This window comes from Scomber scombrus, chromosome 8, assembly GCF_963691925.1.
Source record: "Scomber scombrus chromosome 8, fScoSco1.1, whole genome shotgun sequence".
In the NCBI taxonomy this organism is placed as follows: domain Eukaryota; kingdom Metazoa; phylum Chordata; class Actinopteri; order Scombriformes; family Scombridae; genus Scomber; species Scomber scombrus.
Genome location: NC_084977.1, coordinates 19,600,314 through 19,628,311, shown reverse-complemented (window position 1 = coordinate 19,628,311; position 27,998 = coordinate 19,600,314). Strand labels below are relative to the sequence as shown.

Sequence of the window (27,998 nt, the reverse complement as noted above, 5' to 3'; positions counted from 1 at the left end):
TTACTTAAAAGGTAAAAGATATATTCTTAAAACCAGAACACAAGTGACACGTCACACATTTATTTAAAATCACTTTAAAAATATAATCACTATCGAAATACATTACAACAAAAATTTAGCAGCTAACAAATATACATCACAGCAACTGGAAAACTGTGCAAATGTACAATACAAACAATGATTTAAGACATTCACAAAAATTCAAGTTTTTTCTCAGATGTTGTATGATGGTGTATATCAATAGAAATAATAAGGTTCTTAAAGTATTTAAAAACATGCACTAGCCCGACAAGTCATGTCAAGACCTGTGTCATTCTTGTAAACGTCTTTGAAGCTTAAGTTAAACAAGAGCAGCTACTCTGATACGAGCTAATGTTTATATATTTGAAGCTGGTACAATCATTTATTCATGTGGACGAATATTTCCACTATGGTCAAAAATCAACATATACAGTACATAGTGAAATTCAGAGGATTATTGATTTATGTATCAAGTTGAGAACTAAAAATTAGCTTTTTACTTGTTTTTTAATGATATGTACAAAAAAACCCAGTCCTTGGCGCAAATGAATCTGAATAGGGTCCATTCTCTTAAGATGTTTTCTATGGGACTACTGATTTAATGAAAGGAGCGTGCTTAAGTCAGAAAACTGGTAGGCCAGTGGGCAGATGGAGAAAAAGGTGATCACTAACTGAAGGCTACACTTCTGAGTCAGAACACCAGCATCATGTTACACAACAATTCTGTCATGGCTGTAGGATGTTGCACATATTTAGTTTTTCCAACTATAACCTGGATGAGAGAGTGGAGAAATTCGAGGCCAAATGAGGCTACAAGGTGCACAGCGTTGGGGGCTGTGATTACTGTCTGACATCCTATTATGTTACAGAAGATTGTGCTGAAGCAGAAAAGGGGGAAAAAAGGCAGGGCCACAATCCTTCACATTGTACCAGCCCCTCCTCCCGCTGCTGATTCTCGACCATCTCTGTTGCCCTGACCCTGATCACAACCTGGGGGGATGATGTTACAGGAAGCCTGATGCTCCGGGGGAGATAGAGCTACTCCATGGTGACAGCTCCCTCTTCACCTCCGCTTCGACTGACTGCCTGAAGCAGGAGAAAGGAGGTGGAGGGAAAGAGGGAGGGTGTGGGTGGGGTGATTAAGTGGGTAAAAGGAGTAGAGAGGGTAGAGAAAAATCAGATTTCAACTTATATATAAAATAAAAAAAATAAAAAAAAGATATTAGTCACCATAACATACCACATGTTGGGACAGTTGAACATCTTGGAGATGTGTGTGTGGAACTGTCAGTTTTACTGAACACAAATGAATAAAGGCTAAATTTTATTTAAATGTCTTATCCTTTGTTTAACTTCTTAGTACCTACCTCTAAAATAGTAAGGATTTTGGCTCTGTTTATTTTTCCCTTCCTATCTGAGAAAAAACAAAACAAAACAAAACAAAACAATACAAAACAGATTTCCTCATCACATTTATTATTAAGTGTCAGAGAGACAGTCCTAAGAGATACTGCTGCACTTCCACCACCTTCTCCTGTTGCATGGCAACATAAGGGGGATCTGTCATCACGTGAAGACAGTGTTGTCGACATGACCAGGGTAGAATCATGCAGTTTTTCCATCCTCTCAACATGGCGGAGCAACAGCGACCTGCCTACTTGTTTTCACCAGCTGAGTGGGTGGCCCAGTCAGCTACACAAACGCCTCCTCTATCTTTACTCTGCCAAAGGAGCGTCTCTGTCAGTCAGGGCGGATGCATTTACCAAAAGAGGGCCTAAAGGGGATCTTGCCTCAGCATGTGGTTGGTGTTCTCTCCTTTGTAGCAGAACTCCACCAAGCAGCAAATATTAGAGATCATTACATTTGATGGTAAGCAGAAGCTGCACTCAAATGAAAACAAATTGGAAATTTAGTGGTAAAAAAAGGACAAACAAAAGCTAGCAGGGACGTACCAATAAAAGCTACAGAAGCTCACATTAAAACTGTGCTAATTTTGTTTGCTGTGACGTTTGCGTCTGTCTATTTCCCTTTAAGCTGAGTTATGATTAAGTAACATCCTTATGTGTACATAGATGCCTGACACATGCCAGACCTCCAAAGTACAACACACACACAGTAGGATGCAGGGGCTTGACTTACTATTAGGCCCTATTACAGGCTTTATGGTATGGGCACCCGGCATAAAAGCCGGAGGAAATCGCTCATCAAATGCAATTAAGATGCATGAGAGCATGGAGTGATGTTATCTCCCAGCTAAGAGCACCAGAGCAATTGATCAAGCCATCAACCCTGCAGTGACTCAAGTTCTATGTTTAAGATCTTAAATTGACAGCAACATAAATATGGAACCTTAACTATGTCATTGCTGATCAAGAAAAACTTTTCCAATTTTTTCCGTCTACTAGTATACTATATATATATGTGTATATATAGATTTTACTTGTTTTAACAGCTGTATAGGGTACTGTGGCTGTATATTGTCAACAAAAATGTAACATTCAGAAACAGTTTGCCGTACAGATGAGTGCCAAAGTTCAGATGAAAATGACCGAAAAACTAGCTTTATCTTTTTTGGTTCACTTGGAGAAAACAAGATTTATATGTCTTAGTCTAATGGCCTAAAATCAGAAACCTACCCACTCTACTCAGTAAACAAGCAGAAACAGTTGTGTCAGAGCATTATGTCCCTGGGCTAACTGTGTGGGTCTGCTCTCAAAAAACCTCCCAATGCAGTTAAAATCCGCTGATTCATGGTAATCCTTTTTTTTGTGCGATTGCTAGAGGGGAAGTCAAAATGATGAGTGCTATACAAATTGAAAACGCAATATTTAAGTGCAGCAGAAAAGTCCACAATTTTACCTTCAAATGGCCACTTTAAAGAACAACTGTGAGTGAATGAAAAAAATAAATGTGTGAATTAATATCTGAGTGTTTCCCAGTTTATGCAAAGTTGTAACACTAGCAGGAACCATGCAACACACAGTTATGGAAAAGCTTTGAATGCAAATCACAGATTTTATCACAGACTTCCAATTATAACTGAATGATTTGTCATCGTACAGTAAAATTCCACGTTTGTCTTCCCACTATGTTATCGTAAGTCGTCTTTTGTTTTCATGACTGGACTGGTCAATTCTGGTAAAACCTGTTTGTAGCCAAACCCAATCTAACCCACATTTACTGATGGTGGACGAGTTTAAAAACTGACAGAAAGATACAGAAATTAAATTTGTCTACTAAGACTGTTACTGCTACTATTAAATGTTTCCAAGCCAACTTGATTTTTTTCAGAAGCAGTAGACCTCCAAATCATGGCTGAATATCTGCCAGTAGCTGTAAGAATAGACAAGGTAGCAAGCTTGAGCAAAAATTTGCCAACACTGTCTGGCAGCCAGTGTTGATTTCCCACCCATTTAACATATGCTTACTTCCACTTTGCTGTGCCCCTCCCCCCGAGGAGCTGGCAGAGCCTGGACGGCTGCTCTGCCGTGGCTCCGACTGGGAAAACTGGGGTGCCAGAGCTGGGCCTCGACCCCGGCTGCTCTGGCTGGCTGCTGCATCAGGTGTCCGGGGAATCTTGGGTTGGCTTTCAAACGGAGGGATATAATCACCGCTGGTAACAGAGAAAAGAAGAGGAGGAGGAAAAAGATATAAACAATGAGCTTTGCTTTGTAAATGTAATCATTTACAGTAACAAGTTCAATAAATATAGCACAATAAATGCCTTTCTAATATTTTCCATATACACAATAAAAAACTTTGGCTCGAACACCAACAGGACAAGAAAACACTCCATTTGGGAAAAGTAGACCCATATCTACATTAGGGCAACATATGCCAACCCATCCTTTTGAGATGATACAAAATGTCCTTTATTGATTACTTGTTTCCATGTCAGTTTTTAATAGAGCTGCTCTTCATTTCTCAGTTGGTTACGGTTAGAAGGATCCTTCAGGGAAAGCTCACCCTTGTCTCTGATGAGCTGCTCAGTAGCCGTGAGATGCTACAGCCATGAACAGATTTCATATGCAAAAGAACTCATGGGTGTCCTGTATACAGCTTCAACCTTGCACAAGACTCGTCCTTGACACTTGATAGCATCCATTCAACTTTCAGTCGATTTGCCTCCATTTCTGGTGATAGTGTGACAAGCTATTTCACTGATACTACCAAGATACCCAGTCGAGACAGCTATCAGCAGGGTCATCCATACCATACAGATTTTAAAGGACTACTTCATACATATTGCATTTGTATAATATTGATATTTTATACAGTTTTTGTGATTTCTAGTTATTGTAGATGTTTACAAGGAGCATCAGTGTGTCTTCACAATTTTAAGGGTTGGGCTGCATATTTCTGAAAGATGAAAACAGATATCAGAGACATGCTCGCGGAGTCTGTTGGCAAGTTAAAAAAACCTGTCTTTAACTACCTAATTATATTGAGTTGATTGATTAAACCAAGCTTGAGTTTTTCTTTCAACCTTCTAAAGGGCCTGAATTTAGATTTGACTTAGGGAGGAGATACTTGTCGAGTATCATTATCTTTCTTGCTTGTTTCTTTCTTTTCCAACCATACAGTGTTCAGTACAGTTTTACCTTTCTCATTCATACTGCATAATAATACATAACGTTATTAGAATGAAGACATTGGGATAAAACTTTACACTGGCTCTGGCGTCAGTGTAATCAATTTACTTTGTATTGCATACTAATGTAATACTAGTATGCATTTCCATTTCATCATTGCATCCTTTTATGAGAAGACTTGGGTGATTATACAGTATTTTGTGGTTAATTTACAAATAAAATACAGATAAATGTATGATATGTATTTAGTGGGTGCAGCACCATTATTGCCTGGTAATAACGTGTCTTCTTCCAGCTGGTTACCTGAGGCTGGTGCTGCATGCGCACTGAAATCCTGACAGAAAAAAAGAAAGTAATTTTTTCTCAACGAAAAACAGTCTCCTTGAAGCTTAAGGAGTCAGTCAAATTGAGTAAATAGCAACTGTCCACTTCATGTCTTTTTATTAATGTAATTAATATACAAAACTTGATTGGATAGTAATCTGCATGAGAAATTAAAAAAAAAAAAAAGGAAAAAAAAGTTCAAATTGACCGAGACAGTCATGATCACTATAAGCACTGTAATCAGCAATGGAAGAATGATGTCGTATTGTGTTACTGAAAACACAAAGAGGGTAATTTGTACCCCTATCTCTGTGAGTCTGAGAAACCGAATCAAAATGAATCAATTCTGCTTCCAGTCACACAGTGACTTTGCTAATGTCCTTATCAGGCAGGAGCCAAATGATCTACACCCAGTGAAGCTATCCTATATCATAATAGATGGCTGGATTTCAGTCAAACTCATTCTTGTTTCTGCTCACAGTAGTCACACTGGCTCCAGAATCCCTGATATCATCTGGTCAAAGTTAATGTGTGAATGAGCTGTAACCCTAGTTCTTTGAACACAGCTAGAGGCATTTGACAGCTTCTACACTTGCAATATCATGACACAAAGGTTGTAACTTTGGGTCACAAAACAATGTGCATTCTCTCACATCATTATCAGTGGGCAAGCAAGGCCACATTGACAAAGCCTGGTTAACCCTCATGCAGTACTAAAAACTTATATGTCCTCCATAGTGTTAAGGTGGGAAATGGAGCCTAGTACTCATCAAGGTCTGCTTGATTAATACATACAACTAATACCATGCAGTTAATACCATCCAGAAGAGACAGGACACTGGGATTGACAGGAATCACCATTTAATCATTTGGACATGTAGAAGCTTGTAACTGCTTTCTTGGCCGTGGTATGTGTGAGCAAATGTGTGAGAAAATGTCTCCAGTAACCAGGTTTCATGTCATAACTGTCAATGGTGAGGCAGAGCTGATTGCTCTCTGCTTGTTGATGCAGGCTACCAATGTCCTGCTGTTCTGACGGGCAAACTGATGTAGTAGCAATGATCCTGCAGAAGGGCCAGGGGCATCAGTGTTTCTCTAGTTGTCCAGTAGTCAGGTGTTGGTGTTTGTGACAATATTTAAGCCCAACCACTGAACACTTGATGAAACCTCTTCATGTGCGAGATCCCCAGTGAATCAGTGGGAGAGCGTCAGAATACTGACCTGGTAGGTGCATGATTGACACTCTTAACCCCGGGGGTATCCTTAAAAAAAGTTTGCAAGTGTCGCCTGATCCTAGCTGAAGGCAAAAGTGTTTATAGCTACTGTGAACAGCCACACTTACAGGGGGGGAAAGTGATAAGATGGGCAAGACGGGATGAAAGTTTCAAATGGGAATAACTTAACACACTTCAGGAAAGTCTTTTTCTAAAGGTACATGCAAATGAAAAGTGACAGAAGTTGTGATGACTGATGAAAAATCTTCTATTGCTGCCACTGCACAGCCTGAAATACATGGATTATAGTGGAGCAAAGCAGAGTTGTGGAACTCAGATCCACACACAGATACAATAGGTTGGGCTGAGGGCAACATTGTGCTGACCTGATTCAGAAAGTTGACCTAGTTTAGCGGTAAACAAGCTATACTAAATAGCTATTTAGCAGACCATACTTGTTCCCTGTTTAAAATCAGATTTTGTATCTGGGTGATAAATTAACACAAATTTGATAGTTTCATTTCTCTACTCTGGGTTTTAACTTTGATGTCAGAATAGAGAACGGCCTGTCCCGTCAACCAAGTGTTACCTTGTGTAACTGAGTACGTTTTAAGCAGGGCCTTGCAAAAGCAAGACTAGGTCCAAACCTAGTGGACCATGTATGAAATATTTGAGATGTATGCCTAGGTATGTTAGTTTAAATGTAATATAAGATGGTAACTTCTTCAATAGTTTCATTTATGAATGTAAAGTTCGGCTAAAATAATGAAAAAATGAATAGAGTATTGTACACTGCTGGAGAAATTGACTATTAATAACAAATCATGTTCTTAAAGTATAATTTACTTACCAAAATATATTTTAACATTCAACTGAAAATCATCCCCAAACATGTACATACTGAATAAACACATGTTGAAATATGTCTACCATATAATTACAAAAAGCACATTTGACTTCTATATAAGGGATATATGTGGTAAGCAATATACTAAGCATATAATGTAGCAGTACTATGCCCTTCACAGTTAAATAGTGGTTTTACAAGCAAAATGTTGTTGTTCACCGATTTTCAAATAATAATGATTTGTTTCTATACATAATAAGGGCAAATTAGTAAAAAATTAAGACCAGCTACTTTTTTTTTTAATGAAAAAAGTTTGGGACATATTCCACATTATATCTGGATTTTTTTTTTTTTTTTAATCTTTTAATCCAGTTTTATATATTTTTTATGATACCTCCCTCTGTTAGAGACATAGAAATAACTTCCTTTTTTACTTTGTTTGCCTTATTTTTCATTTCCTTTTCTCTGTTTATTTTTTAGTTAAAAAGTACCCCGGGATGACAATGGTTGGTCAACTCTTGAGTTAGGCTGCTGGCTGGTAGCAGCTGAGGTGACATGCTGGTAACAGGCCAGCGGCTCGTCACATCTCTGAAAATGTAGGGGCAAATTTCCAAATTGGCATTATTTGGATAAACTGACCACATGTTGGGATCCTAAATGGTTACTACTCACCTAAAAATATTAAGTAACATATTGACAGCCCTACAGTGAAGTTTACAACAGCTTTTGTCCTGGCTCATAATCTCTGCCATTGCTGCCATTTGGTGCAAAATGAATTCTGGGTGCCAAAGCTGTCCGAAGCTTTGGCAGCCTTTAGCCAATTTCAGTCAGCCAATGGTATAACTTCATCACTCAGTCTGTCAGTCAGTCAGTCAGTCAGTCAGTGATTCAGACAGTTGAGTGTCTAGGGCTGATCTTGATGTTGCGGTCCAGCCAAAAAGAACAAGTGTGTTCATTAACCTAAAAAAATACTGTATGTCTTGCTCATGTGATTTTTGCCAAACTGCTGTGTTGCTAGGATACTATTCACCTGAATATCAATGACGGTTCTAAAAGCTCTTCTCACTATAAAAGTCCCAAACTGTTAGAGCCTGTTGATGCCACCCAAACTGGGGTGAAATGAGGCTACTGAAGTCAGACTCAGCCAGACTGTATTGTAGAGGTGTTTTACGTTCCTGGGGGATGGAGGAGGGGGGTAAGTGAGGCGGTTTCCTGGGACTCATTACTCTTGGCGAGATTCAGGAGTCAAGTTCCTCTGGGATTTCAAGGAGAGGAGACGCAAAGGAGGTCTGACTGAATGGGTTTCTTTGTGGGCACTGCTCGTTTAAACGCATGTCACAGTCTCACAGACCAGCTTGGCAGTGCTGAGTCACTGATCGGTGTAGAAGAACACTCTTGCCAAGTCTCTCCAAATACACTGACACACATTTCAATTTTACAGGAACCGCTGCCGACTTAGAGCTGTGTTATTTTATTTACATCTTTTCCAAACAGCCTAACTCTAGTTCAGTCCTTTTTATTGTAGTGTTTGCTGTTTCATTTCAACCGTTCATTTTCATAACTTATTGCTCATCTATCACAGAATTCTATGTTTCTCAGAGAATGAAAGCCAGCACTGTATAAAGATGACTGTATAACATGGCTCAGTGATTTCATACAGGGTTCACTCACCATCCATCTAAATACAGTACTTGCCCACTCAGTTAGAAGAGATGCCTTCAGGATGGGATGGTCATTGTGCTGTAAAGTTTCATCATTCTTTAACCAACTGAAATAGCAACTGGACTGCAATTCCCTGCAGTCAAGACAGACTTAGTCTCCTCCTCTGAAATTATGCAATGCCCATCTTTCTACAATTTATTCATGGGAGCTTATAAGTACATGATGGCAGCTAAGACAGCATTTGTTTTTCCCTTCATGCACAAACCAAATTAAATCAATTTAATCAAATATAGTCACTAGATAAGTCCATTAAGAGACACTTATTTCATCCATAAAATTGCTGCAACATTCATGGATACACACAAGTGTGTGTGTGTGTGTGTGTGTGTGTGTGTGTGTGTGTGTGTGTGTGTGTGTGTGTGTGTGTGTGTGTGTGTGTCAATATACCTGGCAGAGTGTCCATTGTGTTCCTCCTGGGAATGTCCTTTTCTGGCTCGGCTCTCATACGGTCTGTCCAACTCTGACTCCTGGGACAACCGGCCACATTGTGAGTCTGTGTGTGTATGTTTGTGTGTGACAGAGAGGAAAGGAAGAAAAAATTAAATAAAACAATAACAGCTTCATCAGACAGTTTTGTGATCATGCCAATTCAATTAAAACGTTTTTAAACATTTTATGTGACATGTTACATGTTACATGAGTGCTTGATGCCCTGTCACAAGTTTAATGGAAACTTCAGCATGGTCAAGGATGTCAGTGTTGTGGGACAAGGTATGTTAAAGTGGCCATTAGACATTTGGTGCACATTTTACTTCACTGTTTATGCTTTCTGCAAAACTTCAAGGATCTTCCTTGCCTCTTGGACACTGGGCATCACATCAAATAAATAAAAAAATCAACCAAATAAAGAACAACAGGTGGAAGGGAAATTAAATTGTACCACAAATATGGAGCTGAATTTCAGTATGCATAATTTGTATTAAGACTGAGTGCAGAAATGTGATGGGAATCCATAGCTTTTATTGTTTTGATATCCTGCTGCAATCAAACACTAAATGTCAATTGGAAGTTGTAAATACACAGATCTACCCACCGATGCTGTGACGCAGGGAGTCAGCAGTGCTGGGTCGACTGCCAGAGCGTGTGGGGGGTCGGGAGTTGTATCGGGAAGTCGGCAGGCTTCCTTCCTCACTCTTCTGTCTGCTCAGAGGGTATTCCATGTCCCTGTTACCATCACCTCCCTGACTGCCAGCTCTGTAATCCCTAGACATGACACATCAACAAACACACACAATAGCTAAATGTTGATAAGAACTTGCCTGAGGACTTTACACTGGTAGTGAGTATCATATTTTAAATAAGTAATAAAAGAGCACTCTTCTTATTTAGAAATGTTAAGTATAAATAAAGATTTTAATTGTCATCTGTTCCTGTTAGCAAGTTATAAAACCAGTGAATCAGAGGCCAGGTCACATTGAGTACATCAGTCCTTCATAGCTGTCATATCCATTACTCTAAATAATACTTTCTTTTATCCCTGCTATCCAGCTCACAACCTGTGTGGATGATGATCTTCCTTTTAGCTCTCAGGTTGTAGTCCCCATTCCGTCCTGCTGACTCACTCCTACACATAAACAGTCCCATCCGGCTTTTGGATGATTAATGGTAAAATATATATTGGAACTCATTCTTTGTTTGACCTACTGCACTACTTTTGGCTGGTGGTTGAACTTCATTATCCATGTGGTTGAACAAAGGGGGCAAACCAGTCATTGTTAAAATGACCTATTTGGTCTTTTTCTTGTTTTTTTCTTTATCCAACAAATAATCGCAGTATTAGCCATCTGAGTCTTTTTTTGTGCTGTTGTAAACGGATCAGTCTTGACATAACAGAGGCCAGACACCACATGTCATTATCTAAATAGTATATTATACAGCATTTGGAAGTTACTTTCTAGTGTAAGTAAGTGCCCTTGAGCAAGAAACCTGAACCTGGTCCTACACACATACTATCACTTTAAGACACATTTGGTTTTAGAGTGTAATGTCTGACATTTCTGTGTGTGTAACTTACACTGCATTGACATTACGATGAGAGCTTGGTGTGACAGGCCGTTGTAGGGGCTCATCAACACTTGATTGTGGCAGAGGGGTCGACTTCCTTTTCACTTTTGCCATGTTCGTCATAATCTAAACAACCACACACACACACGAGGAAACAAACACTTAATAAAAATCTATATAAATGTTATAACTATGAACTGTACAAATCTGTGTTCATTTGTATACTTGTAGCCATCTCTGAACAGTGGAGAGACAGACAGTGATGATGTCACATGGAGATAAATCCTGGAACGTGTCAATAGACAGCGAATAAAAGAAAATCCTCTGGGACAGCAGTACCGGGTTTCACTCCAAGCTCTATACATGTGTCTATCACGTGTTTGCCAGTGTGACAGGACTAACACTCATCTCAAGATCCTGATCAAACTGAAATGGGGTTAGCATGTGATAAGTAATTACAATACGTAACAGAGGGTAAGTGTAAACGCAGCATGATAATGACATCAGTCTTAAAGCCATTCCAGATTAGGAGTGTTTCTGTCTGTGTTTAGGCATTAAACTTTAAGACACTGACTGGAATTTGATTGGAACTAATTTTGTTGTACGGAACTTAAAATGTTAATCGCATTAATTGACTTTGATGTCAGTACCTGCTTTTGCCCTTCTTCAACATGTAGTCATTATAAATTGATTAGGATAATGACAGGAAATCTTGCAATTCACTTGAGGCTAGTGAACTGTGCGTGTTAAGCACTTACTCCCAAGTATTCAGTGGTGAGCAGACTCTCCCCAGACAGCTCCCTGGGCTGTGGCTGGAGGACTTCCTCTTTATCCAGGTCTGTCTCCATTAAATCCTCCTGCCACAAGACAAATAATAGTACGTTAGTTAAAAAATGTACATTTAGTGGCAGATATAAGATGTGTTGTGTCTCCATTTTGTGATAGTATACAACAGAATAGTGAAATAACATACCGTCATGACCCCGGACAGATTTCTGTTAGATTTATAAGATCTCCTCCACTACTGACACCACTATCTTAAAGCCAATGGTGGCTGATTTGCTCGCCTAATTCACAACAAATGAACTTGTTTCCATTAACATTGATGTGAGTCTACAAACTAGGTACAGACCGGTGTAGTCCACACTTTTGAGACTCACCTTCACAAGTGGGTAACATACAGTATATCTGTTTACTGTTATAGCCATGGTTAATGGATAGCAGGTACAAAAAACACCAAGTCTGAGATCACAGGCAACGTCAAAGGGGCACTTACGCTCCAGGAATTCTTATGTGGCCACAACTAGAATAGGGGGACATGCATACATAAATATATACAAACACACCTGCCTTAAATTACTACGACACACATTATCTTGATAACCCACTTTCCCACAGAATACAATCTACCAGGACCATCACACAAACGTGCATGCACAAACATTCAAGTTGGTGACACCCAATATCTGTGTCATGCTGAGATTGCAATCTATAGGTTTGGGAAATGTGTCAGATACAAGGTGTTCTTTATTGGTTGTACTTTCTCCCCACCCTCATATTTCATACGTTTCTCATTTTTGTTATTTTGATCAGATTTCTAATAATACAAATTTTTATTTTTAATATATTCATGTGTGTGTTGAGTAACATGTCGATGGGAATATAATGTGTTGAAGGTGGAAAACTCATCAATGTCTGGTGAGAGGAAGTCTTACATCATTGTCGTCCTCTTCCTCTTCATCATCTGACTCTGGTCCCTCTTCCTCAGCTGGGTGGAGCATAGCACACATATTAAAACAAGTTATTAATTACTTCTGAAGGCACATGTAGTGTAAAAAATACAATATATAAACGGTGGGTTTGGATTCAGGAAATGAAAAAGTATTGTTATTATTTAACACAAACACAATAAATAACTTACACTACATATTCACATGTACTGTAGCTACTCAATTCGTGGTATGTAAATAATTCCCTAAATTGGCACTATTTAACTTTAAGATCTTAGACAGTATTCTTAAAAGTACATGCTCAGTAGGTCCATATTGTATACATACACATTCTGAAAGTACAATACATCCATTGCAAAAGTGAATGTGAATTCACCGACCTGAGTTCAGTTGTTTAATGATGAATTCAATCTGTCTGTTGAGGTCTGGGTTCTCCTCTTTGCTGTAGCAGCGAAGAATTTCCTCTACACTCTGTACACATGTGACAGAAACTCATATTACATGACTATTTTTCTAATTCAAAATCAGTGATTTAATATTAAAAAGGAAACATACACTGTTATTAGGTATACACATTTAAGGAATGCAAGATTGAGGATTGTAATGGCTGTACTGTGATTATGTTGAATGGTCATTAAATAAAATTGGGATTGCTGCTCAGCTCCACATTCAATGGGTTGACGGATAATTATACACCATTTCCAACCTGTATTAAGCATTAACTCAGATACAACCCAGTGGCTCCCCAGTATCTGCGTACAGTTACTGTGTGTTAAGACCGTGAACAGCTGTTGTTTCCCCTCCAGACACTGGCTATGTGGTGACATAAAGGAAGACAAATGCAGCACAAAACACAAACTGAGTCTGTTTCCTCCAAGCAGGTGAGGAAATTTCTGTTATCTCACCATCTCTTTGGCTTCCTGTCTCACAGAGGGAATACACAGGATACTGTAAAGGGCTCCATTTACATATGGTCGAATCTGAAAAATCAAAGTGACACAGAAACGCAGAGGCAAACAGAACCTCTATCTTTATGATCACAGGCCAAATGGTAACAGATTGTATGAACATGTTGCAGCAAGGAAACACGGATACAAAGACAAAATAACAATTATACAATGGAATTGAATACTGGCATATTATTTTCATGACCTGGTTGCTAAAATTACTATACATAAATATTATTATAGAAAGTAGAAAGATAAAAGCAACAATGAGATAGCAAAAAGCTCTTTATCTGTTATAGACTTCCTTTATAAACGTAGGTCATTTATCTCAAGACTCAGAAACCTTTAGGAAGGCATCACAAACATAACTTCTTGGCAAGCTTGGATAGGTTGTAGAGGAATTTACAAGTACAATTAACAGATTAACGGGTAATGAAGCTAGAAAGGTCTAATTAATATATACATTTAATTAGCCTTATCTATGTTTATCACTTTTGTGATAAATACTTTTACACAGAACTTTGCTTAGGCCAAGGAGGACAAAAAAACAAATTCTCTTGATTTAATAACTTGTGCTCTCATGTTAACTATTTTGCTTTTAGTCAGCTGGAAGTTTGAAGAAAGCAATGAGGAAGACATTTCCCCTGTAGCGTCTGTCACTGATCCAAGCTGGATCCAAAGCAGTCAGGATTGGCCATATGTCCTTCTTTCACACAAGAACTCTATGTTCTTTGTTCTTATTGTGCATCTGGCCATTTCCATGCATTGCTCCAGAACCCTGAAGCTTAGATTTTATGAACTTGATGACATTTGGCGGAGCACAGAAATGTTTACGGCGAAAAAGTATGTTATTATTATAAAGGATCTCAGAGCTAAATCCATCATATCTTAGCCCAAGATCAAAATAAAACCTTATTAAATCAAAGCGATCCATAGTGATGATGTATGCAAAGTGAGAGAATGGCATGAGGGTGTATTTCATTAAATCGAAAGCATAAATTATTAAATTGAGAGTGAGAGTATGAGTTATATGTGCATATGAACCTATACTGTATGTGTTGTAGGCATGTTTTATCTCAAGAGTGTCCATTATATAAAATGTGTATGTAACATTCATGAGCAAGTATAGAGAGTGTACATCACCTCATGATTCTCATGTCCAAGGAGGTCAGTTAGAACCTTCAGCACATGCTTGGCGTTCTCTGCACACTTCCTTTTTCCTGCCATTCAGGTAGGCATGCAAACATAAAAGACACACAAAAGACTTTTATGCTAATGTTTACAGCTTAACTTCTTTTTGGATGGAGGAAATAAGTCAAAAATAATAGTGCATTGATAAGAAGCTGTAAAAGCAAAAAGTTTGTTCTGAATGCAGGTCCAAACAATAATTGCTTATATTGTTTGGACATTATAAAACAGCAACAGAAATAAAGTTAGAAAGAAGCCTATGCAGATTTAAAAGAGATCTAATTGATAAGTTCTGATTTTTCCTCTATATTTTTATTGCCTTGCTACCTTTTGTTCGCAGACACAGGTTCATAAGCAGAGCTGCAGAATACTCCAGTGTGTAGTCACTCAGACTGTCTGAGTTGTGTAGCTCATCCACCAGCCAGCCAATAAGATCATCCTCTATCATAGCTGTCTGCTGGGTCCTCCTACCAAGACACAATGATAAATTAAGGATTTAAAGAGACTTAAACACAAATATTTGTTACAGTCTAAGCGTGAATATGTTTCATCATATTTAAAAGTGGGGTAAAACCTTAATGTGTCTGTGGATTTAGGTTTTCAAATCACAATCAAAGAGAACATTAGAGATTTTTAAATGCAAATTTCCTTACTCTGCACTTCCAAATGAAAGCACTAATTCCTTCTCCCTGTTACTGTAGGTTAAGCCTGTACAGGAAGGATTCTAGGCCACGTGTAAAAATATGTCAATTGCCACCTTGAGGTTATCACCTTTTTAATATATCATGGTGCATTGGGAAAATCTATTTTTGATTGCGTACTCATTGAGTACAATCGAACTTGAGTTCAATTTTAGAAAAACTTGTTGCATAGAACTCCCTCCCCAGTAAGTGATAATGAGGTGACAAATTGTTGTTCACTAACAACAACAATAATAAAAGATCTCTCTCATGGTCCCTTAACACCTCCCACCCTCCCATCAGGCCAGACTTCCCTCTCAGCTCCTAATAAACTTTTACAGAAGCACCACAGAGAGTATCATCTGCTAATGTGCCGTATGTGGTAAGCCAGCTGTACCAGAGAGAACAACGGACTTGGTCTAGGTGGTATCAACAGCACAGAAGACTGTGGGAACTATGCTCACAAAACTTAGACACAGTGTATGCTAGCCGTCTACACAAGAAGGCTAATGACATCAGTAAGGACCAAACCCATCCAGGTCACAGCCTGAGGACTGCACCACCCACCCTCCACTCCCCAACTGCTGGTAATGCACTCAAACATTTTATTACATACATCTAACTTGTTGTGCAACAGTTTTTTTGCTACTTATTATATAAAAATTACCTGAGGCTGAGCTTCTGCAGAGCCACTAGCACATTCTCTCTAGTCAGGGAGTCTTTTTCCTCCTTCCTGAGTGCCTCTGTCAAAACTTTCAGAAGAATGGGAATTTGGGAGAGGTAAACCCGACCTGTAAACGTTAACACCACATGGAGTCAAGATCAAAAGGGAAGAGATAAACCTCTTTAAAGCACTTACTGACAATTTGAAAGCCTTGATGGGAAACATCATGCTCTACAAAAATACACCTGTTTCATCTAAGGTATAAGTAGTGGTTTCACTAATGAGAAGCTATAGATTTGTAAATTCATCTGAACACAGATGAGGAGAGTACAACTTAAAAAGTTCCTATTATGACTTTTAAATGATGAGGCTATCAGATGAGAGCAGTGTTAATAAAACAGGCAGCCCCTCAAACCTTCCCTCATTGTTCAGAACAAATAACTCATTAGATTCTTAGAAAAACATTTTAACATGTATTACATCATAGTAAGTCATTTATGTCAGCAGCACAAATTACTGTAAGTTTCTCTTATCTAAATAATTTAAAAAGTAAATGGCTTAAATAGTTACTGGCATGCTGTATGTAAAGAAAATAATAATGAGGATCATTAATGGTTTTTATTCTCTGGAATGGAAAGTTATGATAAAAGCCACCAACGTCCTCTATGAATCTATACATCTCCAAATCCATCCAGTAAGACTATGACTCAACTTAAAATGAAATAATGATGGTTAACCATATTTGATGGGAGGTAAGCACTTACCCTCTGCAAGGGAAGCAAATGCATTGATGAGACGAGCCATGTACTGTTGGACAATCTCGTTCTTCGACCTAATTAAATGAAGCACGGTTTTCTACAGAGTAGAAACAAAAAGTAGTGTTGTTTAAAATCGTGTCTTAAAGTGCTTTAAAGTACAATCAGTATATTTGTATAAATCTAAACAGACTTATTTTTTTACTCAAATGTCAAATTTACACAACCTGATAAAAATGTTAATGTGTAATAATGGACTGCATATTTGTGAAGAGGATCAGAAGCACATAAACTTATCTAACAAATAAGCAAGAACATATTTTTCATGCTGTATTTTGAGCATATACCCTATGTCAGGGTCTGTTTTTATAATAACACTTCAGTGGCCAGTCAGTTTCTTATATTAGGGCTCATGTATGCCTGCTATCTATCTCATCTATCAAGCTATGCTGGGCATTTTCATAAACAGAACATTTCTGTTTGTGATTTGATTGAAAGACATGGACACCCTATTACTATATTGTGGCTCTCACTACATTACCCTAGTGTCATGTTCAGGTGCCTTGGAGCACCGTGGTAAGTACATAGACAAAGAACTCAGCTGTGAGGTGAGGATTGTTCACTCTTCTGTAAAGGAATTTTCTTTGACATGGCACCCTCTGACTAAAGACTAGGTGAATAGGATGTGAATAGAAAAAGAAAAGAAGAAAAGGCAAGGCAATAAAGCGTGTGAGGAGGACATGTGGTTCTCTGAAAGGCTTTTGAGAGGGTGAAATTTGGAATGTAATATCTGCTTCCTTTCTCTAGCCTATGTGGAATGTGCCAATCAAATGTGGAAGTTTGCTCAAGAGATTTCTACTTAATCTGAGAGTGGGAACATTTAATAAAAAGCAGTCAGATTAAAATGAACTCAATATAATGACCAAATTACATACTTAAACACATAATACTGAAGGAAAACAGCAATCAACACTCAATATGACTTAATTGTAGCATTTGTCTTGTCCATCATGATTTTAGAAGGTTAGAATGAGGGTTAATTTAGCAGTATGGCCAATAGACAAGAAATTATCTTCTAACTTTAGCTAAGGTGGCTGCAGGAAATACTGGGCTTGCAGGTATGGGGTTAAAATCTAAATAGCATAAAGATCTTTCACCACTGGTGGAGATATTGATACAAGCACAATCACTTTTTCAAGTTAACTGGTTGACATTCAGCGTGTTGGGTTGAATGGTAATGGAAAACAAAATCATTGTTATTTCAGTTCACGTCAGGAGTCATTTTGGAAGGAATGCTTTAGTAATAGTTTTGTAGTGTTAATTTAGACAGAGAATGTGTGCTATAATTCACAATATTAAAAACATGCTGCAATACAATTACATTAAAAACTGTAGTGCTAAGGCCACACCTGTTTTGTGCTGTAGCGTTCCAGCAGATCGTTGCTGATGTAGGCCTGAAGCACTGTGTCTCTCTGCTCACCAGGGAGTGAGCGAGTCAGTCTCTAAAATATGTGAGAAACAGACCCACCAATTAGGATTCAAAAGGTTAAACATGCAAAACTGTAAAATGGTACTCTTCACATTCACAAACTGCTGTACTCATAAGATGCTCAAAAGCCTTAATTTGATCATTCTTCTATCCACAATTTTCTAATTAAACGTCTACATAGAAGACTAGTTATTTGGCATTACTATGCAAGGCATGACTTTGTTAGCAATCTTAAAAAAAATCATAAAAACATTTTCACAATAACCTAACTGTAACATGTTAATGATTGCTAGTATTACAACCAAAGGTACAGTCCAAATAGACCTCTGAAGACCAGTTATTTCATCAATTGTGCGTCCTATCATACTAACTTAGGAACAGCAACAGTAACAAACAGCAAACCCCAATTAAGTCATCATACAGGTATGAAAGTATGAAAAAAGTACAGATCACAGCCATAGGAAAGTAAGCAAAAAAAAGCTGTGCTGGTAAAAAAGTTTCTATCATGAAAAAATCAATATATGAAAAATACAATGCATGGCATAAGAGAAATAGAAGATTATTAATATGAGTATTCACCCAGCGCAACGCCTGAAGCAGCAGAGACTTGAGTCGGTCTAAACCTTCAACAAGGTCTTTCTTCAGCTTCTCATAGTCCAGTGAGGGTAGCATTGGCACTTCCTTAGACCTCCTGGAAATCAGTACAAAAGACATTTCAGTGACCTTTGACTATGGCACTACACAGCACCAAACTGGACTAATGAACAACCACCATACATGATGTATTCTGAGGGGGTTGTGGATAAGTAGTACATTTTTTGAGCAGATAACCTGTTCAAATGTCAGACTTACTGTGGCGCAATGGAGGCTCGCAGCATTGAGGAGGCCTAAGAGTGAAACCGAGAAAAGAAGACAGGGAGCAGGAGAATACATATTAGGTTTTGATTATTTCAGTAAGTATTTATCACATACTTACTGTATTAGAAAAAATAACACATGCAATTGTTCAAACTAATCCTGTAACTTTTTAACATCTCCCTACTTACCCAGTAGTGTTCTTCATCTAAAACAATCCAGTTAGCTGCTGTCTACATCAGTCATTAGTAGTGAATGGACATGCATACATCATGCTTGTAATACATGCTGAATACCCAAACAGTACTGTTTAGCAACATCACCCATGCAGTCAGTGACAACTAGGTTAAGACACCTCAATAAGTAAAAAGTATCAGAGATGGCAGGTTAGTGTGAAACAGCCATCCCTTCATTTCTTACACCTCAGGTCACTTGAACTATTGGTCTTTACATAGTCATTTCATGGAGAAGGAAATATAGGCTTCTGAACTGCGTAGTACAACATTGTGTTGTTAATGTGTGGAGGGTAGTGTTTTTTTTACTATTCAAAGGGGATTTTGGGTCCTGAAATTCTATCTGAACCATGGTGGTTAGGTAGGCCTATAGCTGGAGCAGTGTAAGGTCAGGGAAGTGATCCATGTCGTTTGAGGTATTGTGTGTTCTGGCCACATTCTGCTTTGGTGTGCAGTGGGTAATACGGAAGTAGAGACGAAAATCGATACCAGAATTCCTCCCCAAATTCCTTTCCCTCTAAACATTTCAGTTCTCTTGTAGCATGCTGAAGGGCAAGGGGGACATGTTTCACTGAGAGATTTGACACTGGGGGGAACCTGGACCCTGGAGGCTTTCTTGAGAGCGATACCCAACTAAGGATTAGTGCACATGTTTGTTACAGACAACAATTATTCTCCACTGCTGCATATCAACTGAAAAAGCCAAAAACCTGTTCTGAATGCATGAACAGTTTGGTCACACAAACATTTTTATTTTGCAATAATGGCACAAGGATATAGTACCACAACAAATCATTTAATGTGTTTTAATAAAACTCTGAGTTTAGTTTTAGTATGCAAATAGTATATCTTAGTTATGGTTTAATCTCTAGACTCTAATCTATTTGTAGTTATTCCATCTTTTTTAATATTTGAGTTAGTCTATTCAGTTATTGTACATAATTTAACCTTAAATTGCATTTATTTCTTTACCTATTGTTACCTACCCATTGTTTTTGTATAATGATTTATGTCAAGTGGCTGCTTAACACTTTAATTTCCCTTTAGGATTATTAAAGTACTGTTTTTATCTATCTATCTATCCTGATCTCAGATTTCAATTGGCCACCTACACAAAGCAAAGGCTTGACCTGAATTCCCTGAATGCACAGTTTACATAAGCAATGACTATGCTCTCTTTACATCTTTAACCTGTCCTCTCACCTGTTACTCTCTTATGACTTGTGGGAGCAACCCAAGGCCATCTATTGTTCTCTCTCTGGTCTCTGAACCAGGTGTAATCACTCCCTAGCAAACTAAACCCTTGCAAAGTGGTAGGAAGAAATCTGTGAGAACCACCTCAATATTATGATAGCATACAGAGACTGATGATTATGGTCAACCACGGTGTTATTTTGTGATGATAAAGAGAACAGTTGCTTGTGTATGTGAGGACAAATATGTGTCTGACAGCTGAGACACATATCTTATCCAGGTTGCCAGGGATGTTAACTATTGTGGGAAATGGGAAATAAACATCAATGTTGTTAAACGCTTAATCTGACATGTATGTTATCACTTTTATTTAACATGTTATATGTTTAACCTTACTGTCTGCTATTAATGGTGTTAAGAACATCAAAAATTATATGAAGCTTTCTGGTTGCCTTTTTTCAAACCACTGTAATTTAACCCACCCTGTTTGACAACCTGAGCGTGAGAAATGCTTTTACATCAAAGCGTCTTGTGCTGGCCATTCTTATCCTGTCACTGTGTCTGTTTAATTCTTTCAAAAACTGCACCGTTAAATTGTAAGAGAGATTGAGATTGACAGCATTTACCTTAACAAAATAGAAGACAGATAGCCAATAAGAAGTGATAAGAGGAGAAACAATGACTCAGTCTTTGGGAAGAATTGAATTTAATGAGTAGTACGCCCTGAAAGAGACCCTCTTCTTTGGCTTAACAAGTAGCCTGGCAAAAGGGGTCATTCTTACCTCAAATGAGGCCGAACATCATTTTTAACTAGGGCAATCTAATAGGAACTGGAGGAAAATGGCAGGGAATAGAGAGTGAACACAAAGGCAGGCCAAGAAAGTGATCTGTAGTTAAGGAAGGGGAGGCACATATAAAGACAAGGAGAGGAGAAGGAGATGAGGCACAAGCAAGAACAGGAGTGGAGAGAAACTCAGGGACCTGTGACATGAGAGGAGGTAAAGATGAAAACATCTGAAACTTACATAGCCATCATCATAGGGACTCATAGAGCAATATCCCTTTGTGGACAAAAGCATCACACACACACACAACAACACAAACACACAGAAAGAAGTTGTTCAGTTCAAAACAGAAAGAAACAAGATTTCATGAGCCAGAATTTAACACCAAAATGAAAGCCACTGACAGTAAGCATGTCTGTCATGGTATCAGTGTGGAAAGTTTTCTTTCAGTTTTGCATTTCTGTTGCAGGCTTGAATCTATTTGGGATGAAGGGGGCACTTCACAGCAACACCATCAAAGATATCAAAAGATGGAAACAAGGACATGGCCATTTTTATCAGCTTATAGCTGCTTAAATTGAATATTTCGACTCTACATGCTCCTTTGGCATGCACTCAATCATATGGATCATTTGCATTCCATAAATTATTCAAGGTTAAATTTCAAAAGTGGCTGATAAACTTTATATTTTGTGATTTTGTGTTTAAAATTGTTTATTATCTGTGTTCAGAGTTGTGTATATTTAATTTTCTAACAAGCCTTACACACTGGTATGTATTAATACAATGCCAGGATCCCGTCATCCATTGTCAGAAAACGGCAAGATTACTACATTAATAACACTTATTGACCAATATCTGTGACAGTTTTACTCTGCAAATATTTATAAGACTGACTGCCATCAGCAGTCCCCTGCTTGCTATTTTTACTTGTAACATCTTAATCATCTTGCCTCGAGGCCTTGTGTTGTGTTATTGTTCTACCAGTGAGATGTAAAAGACAGATAGGTGCTCTCACTCACTGTGCCGGGCCTGGTGAAGTCAGTGCTCTGCACCATGCTCTGCCTCATCTGGCTGCTGAACAGGCGAACACACACAGTCTGCAGGTACTCGGGGGAGATCTGCAAAAACACAGCAGGCCTCTTGAGCTTTAAGATACTGTGTGTGAGTGAGGAGAGCGAGGGCTGTATTGCCATTTTTGTATCAATGTTTAACAGCCATGTCACAAGTAGCATAGTGCATGTCTAGATGTGTATGTAGTAAAAATAATCAAAATAAAGTATTTTGTTAAGTTTTTGCATATACAACCATGAGAAACAGTCTAATTAAAGTATTTTGTATGTCTGTCTACTGTCTGTGTGTGTGTGTGTGTGTGTGTGTGCACCACTCATTAGTGTCCATTTGTGTCTGCCTTGTTCTCATCTCTATGTAGCCTGTGCATGTAGCTGTAGTGTTAAAATGTGTTTGCTCTACAATCAACCTGGCCTACCATTTTTCCGCTGACAGTGGCCTCCAGTGAGTCGACCAGCTCAGCAGTGATCCCAATCAAGTTGTGGTAGTCAGCTTGCATTTTGTTGTACTTCCGCATGTAGCTGGTGACGCGGCGGTCTGATTCAACGAGCTGAAGCTGTAACTGCTGCATGGCCTCTGTGCCATCAAACAAACACACACAGATAAGCAAACACAAATAAACTGCATTCACTTGACCAGTAATGCATATGTACTGTAGCTGTAATGGTCATAACCATGATGCTTTTATGAAGTTTTTAACAAGATTTTATACACTTAGGGCCTGAATTGTGTAAAAACATGTGCAAACTTGACATCACCCGCAAAAAAAGTGCAAGATAATACACGCTGTCAATTTAGTACGTTTCCATAATGAATATGCAATATGGGACGTTTTTTACCCAAGTATGCAAAATACAGGGAGGAGAAAATGCAAATATGTTATTTAGCACACGCATGGCTATTTACCAAACTCGAAGGTAATTTTGCTGACATTAACTGTGTCTATAAATAATACCTTTGAAGGGCAGGCATTAATCAGCTGTGTGCTGCACACAGATGACTACTGTCACTGTGGAGAGGAGGAGGCGGAGGCACAATGACAGAATACGCTGAGAATGGATTTTTTCCACCCGTGTTAATATTTTTGGAGGGGAATATTTTTGGTTTTACTAACAGCATTGATCACAAATCCTCTCCCATATGGCGGGTTTCCTGGTAATATTTGTTTTTGCTATATCTCAACATGTTTGTTAACCTCTTCCACTAGAACCTCTAATTCCATGGGATCCATTTTCATTTTGCGCTTAGGGGCTTTCTGCTCGTCCAAACTCTCTATTAAGACACACAAATGCTAATTTAAATACTGCTGTCTCCACCTGTTGTCATTTGTGCAGCTATTCTTAGTACAATCTGTTGCACTGCACATGCAATTTAGTACCTTTTATTTGGGATCTTAGTAAACCAGGCCCTAAGTCTGCAAGTCCCTAAGTCTACAAGTCATATCATAAGTTATCTTAAAGGAGCATTAAACAATTATTAACCTTTATTAACCTCTATCTTCTACCAACTGCAGTACTAACAGAACTTATCCCCAACACAAATATTTGGCAAGGGTTGCCGTCAACTCTTTTGTGCCTTTGAATAATTGTGGGCTATCACTTACACATAAAAATAAAAATTTTCACCAGAAAAATAAGTAACTGATTAAACATATGACTATGACATACTGTATGCTATTTTGTAATTTAACCAGTACTGTTTGATACATATGATATGACACATGGACAAGTACACTCCAAAAAGAAGATTACTTGACAGGGACATTTACCTTTAGTACTTCTCCCACCCTCCTTCTGCATGATATCTGTTAAAGAAAACACACTAGCACTCAAATGAGCACTAATCAACCATTTCTACAGTATTTTTTCCTTATCCTATGCTCCCATTCAGAGTGACGAACAATTAAAAACAACATAAACATGCAATGTCTTGCTTACGTCTGACAGGGCATGAGAAAAAGAGATGGTATATTGTATATCCTGTTTGAAGCGGGCATAATCGTCACAGAAATAACTTCTTTAGGAGTAACCTAATCTCTTTAATTGTATGACCAGATATCAGCGTCAATATAGAATCAATGCCAGTTTGTTTTAAAGGGAGGGACAGATTAGTTTCAAAAAGTCCTGTGGACCAACACCCTTGTGTAGTCAAACACAGCTGTCATTTAGTATGTTTACATGCACTCAAGCAAATGTGTTACAGTCAGAGTTTGTCACGTAAGATGCTAATCATGCTGCCTGTTGAAGTGTTTGCACACTGAAAGATGATACACAAATAGATAACTTCTTTCCTTTATGTTTCATATCTTTGTATACACAAGATCGTTTTTTTTTTGGTCAGCCCTTGAGTTGACAGTTACTATGTTAATCGGTATGCTTTGATCATCAGCCAGTCGTGATAGGGTTTAATTTCATGAATGTGCGAAGAGGAAAGTTGATCTGCTGGATTTCGAGCAAAAGCAACAACTCTTGTTATCATTCACTTGCCCTTCTGCTGTGAAGAGGATACGGTGAATTAGTGCCAGATTAGGTCCTGCCATGTTCAAACATAGCCATTTACAAATCCAAATCAGACAGGAGGTGTTTGCAGGATATGGAAAAAACAGATATGGGTAACAGCCTGACTGTTAATGAATTTTTTACTCACCAAAAGAAAGGCTTTTTATTTGAAATTTATATGAGCAGCTCTGCCAGAAATGAAATGGAGAACCATTTGGCCTTAATTAAATCTCAAAATCCTTTCCCCACTAGCTGATTTATTATTTTAGAGTCAATTTCTAGGGACCTTCGATGAGTCTACCTTACTTTCAAAGATATGAGTTATTTTTCTACAACAGTACAACTATTTAGTTATGGTGGAAGCTGGTGAAATATCTAATACAGAAGTTTTTAGATTTGCTGTTCATATCACGCCAGAGAACAGCGAAGTCAGTCAGCAAAAAAAACAAAACAAAAAAACAGAATTGAGACAAAAATACGAACTAGTAACTCTTTCACAAAGTTCTCTGCAATGACATGTGAGCCTAACCCTAACCCTCACCCTCACAATAAAGGATACATATAAATTCAGCAGCCTTGGGCTGTTAGACGGCTTCAGTGTCACAGACAGAAACTGCTCAAGCTTATCCTTCAACCGTGGAATCCAGGAATCCTAAATAAACATAATGTAGGTTAGAAGAAAATATGGTTATGTTTATTCAGGAGGTGGCAGTGGGTAATAATGTTACATAATAACTAGTTGACAATTGACAACTAGGAAATGCTCTATAAATAGCTGAATACCTTGAACAGATCTTTGAAGGAGGGGTGGACTGTGGGGTTGGGAACAAAAGGCAAAGCATAGTAAGGCAGAAACTCTGTAGTCTTGCTCAGTACTGCTCCCTGAGTCTCCAGGTACTGTTTGAAATGGGAAATCCTCTCTTCAAACTCAGCCTGGTCCTGGAAACAGATTAAGGGATCTTCTGTTAGTTGGTTAATTTCACGTCCTTGAACAAATCTTTAAAAGACTCATTATATCATTTAAAGCACTTCCTCTGTTGCATAAACACATTCTCTTAATTTATGTTTTTTTTTTAACTTACAATGCAAACCAATGAAAACTGAAGAAGACAACTTTTTAAATAACTTTACCTCTCTATAAATGAATATGTATAGACATTTGTTAAATTTGCTGTAGATCTAAACTTCAATTACCAGCAGAGTGAAAGTTGCACCACAGAGGTTAGAAATTATAATATACAACAACATCATATATCATCCACTGTGTTAAGAGAGCATGTTTGGCCTGTAGCACGGCCTAGTGGACATTTTGAAAAACAGCACATAATTATAATCGGGGATATGGCCCATGAGGGTTGCACAGCATAATTAGATTTTGTTTGAATGCTATTGGAAAAAGAACATTTAAAAAAAAAAACAACAACAAACAAACAAAAAACATGGATCCACATACATGTCTACTAGGATGTCTTCTCAATGGGTAGATGGTGAAGTGAATGTGAAGGTAGAACTCCAGGCTCTGGGCCTCCGCATCACTGTCTTTTACCTCAGAGGGAATATTTTCTGCCCACAGTTCAAAGAACACCTTGTAATCTCCATCATGAAAAGCACTAAGGAGGTCTGTCTGTATAGATAGACAGAATAAAAGAGATGTGAGTAATTGGGAAAGAACATGAATTATGAAAAGATTCACCACCACTAACAGGAACAATTTTTTAGTTTTTTGACCATTTCACTTAAAGATATGATACAATTATAACTGATAACAGCATGAGCAAGACTTTTAAAAAGACTTGCCAATGCTTACAGATAAGTTCAATAAAAATGCTAATTTGCAAAGTCTTAACTCTATCTTGTTTAGAATCTTGGTTGTTTAGGGACTATACCATATAGAAAACTGTTGCGTTAAATAAAACAAATATTCATTCATAAAAAACACAGACTAGTATATCTAAGGTTGCAACAGCTGCATGTTTAAAAATAAGCCATGTGTAGTCCTTTCCACTTTTCACTAAACTTGTCAAAACCCACCCTTCCCACGTTGCATCCTCCAAAAATAATCAGCCAACCTGGTGGAAGTATAAGATTTTTATCATTTACCTGAATGGCTCGAGTCTTTGAGTCTCTGAGAGTACTTCCTTGAGGCTTTGAGACAAGCTTGCCTTTGCTTTTACACTCCTTGTCGAAACTGAGAACAGTCTCTTCAAATTCCTCAAACTTAAGGTACTGCCAAAGACACAAGACAAACACAAATGCGGTCAGTTCCAACTTAATCAGTGCAGAACAAAATTGCATTTCAAGTGTCATTTTGCTGACGTATTTTATTAATATAAAACCATCCAAAACAAACAAACTGGACAAACTCTTCTTTTATGGGAATCCAATATCATGGTTTTTATATTGAAGATGACATATGCAGCTTGTTTAATGCCATGGACTTGTTTTGATGCTGTTTTTACCTCCTTGATCATACCAAGAAGATTGGCTTCAGTAGCCAAGATGTCCCCCATCTTGGCTGACTCCCTTGAACTCATGTGAGTGCCCAAGAGTTTGTAAAACACCTAAATACAGCAACACCTTCTGCTCCCATGAAACATCTTTAGTAATCCCGGCATGTATTCTGCAAAGCCTGCGAGAACATGACACATAGTACATGTTATTACTACAAGTGAGTAGTAACAGGAGAACACTCAAATAATATTACAGGGCACTTTTGTTTTTCTCAGGTTTAATATCTTAGGCGTATTTGTGCTCCAGAGGTAAAGCTGCGATACTAAGGTTTTGATAACTAAAAAAACAGACTTTTACTGGCATTTAAAGCTGTACTAGTGCCCACAGAATTGTGGACTCATATTAGACTCAATTTTACCATACATAACGTTGGTCTTCAAAAGTAAAGTTCAGCGACAACATCGACATTTCCGAAAATGTGGATAACTAGTAGCTCCTAACTTAGCTGACAAGCTAATCATTTAGCATTAACTGACTTTAAGAGAGGATATCAACATCATTCTCACCTTATTCGCACATCTTGTAATTGGTGAGTGTATGTTTATAACGCTTTATACGCATTTATCCGTAACTGAAACGTATACAATCCATATTCGCCAGGGCTTCTGGTATCACCTACGCTGATATTAGCCACCTAGCCATTAGCTAGCAACCGTACACAGATAGGACGCTAA

General features: G+C 38.1%; 1 protein-coding gene across 2 annotated transcripts; it reads right to left on the bottom strand.

The window, feature by feature from the left end:
- Nucleotides 1-56: 56 nt before the first annotated feature.
- Nucleotides 57-27,958, bottom strand: LOC133984410 (lisH domain-containing protein ARMC9). 2 transcript variants are annotated; one of them, XM_062423725.1, is made up of 26 exons: nt 27,831-27,958; nt 27,273-27,442; nt 26,914-27,039; nt 26,267-26,437; nt 25,597-25,752; nt 25,373-25,465; nt 24,084-24,108; nt 22,734-22,891; nt 22,267-22,365; nt 21,485-21,520; nt 19,030-19,064; nt 18,757-18,868; nt 18,098-18,190; nt 16,698-16,788; nt 15,937-16,060; nt 14,917-15,056; nt 14,545-14,621; nt 13,360-13,434; nt 12,835-12,925; nt 12,440-12,492; nt 11,483-11,581; nt 10,735-10,850; nt 9,754-9,923; nt 9,108-9,213; nt 3,450-3,634; nt 57-1,107 (listed from the first exon to the last, which is right to left on the bottom strand). In XM_062423725.1, exons 2-26 carry the CDS (start codon nt 27,345-27,347, stop codon nt 1,085-1,087), a joined length of 2,529 nt encoding a protein of 842 aa, XP_062279709.1. In that variant the 5' UTR covers nt 27,348-27,442; nt 27,831-27,958; the 3' UTR covers nt 57-1,084. The 2 variants fall into 2 exon arrangements, with proteins under 2 accessions (XP_062279709.1, XP_062279710.1); XM_062423726.1 differs by lacking the exon at nt 21,485-21,520.
- Between the last annotated feature and the right edge of the window lie 40 nt (nt 27,959-27,998).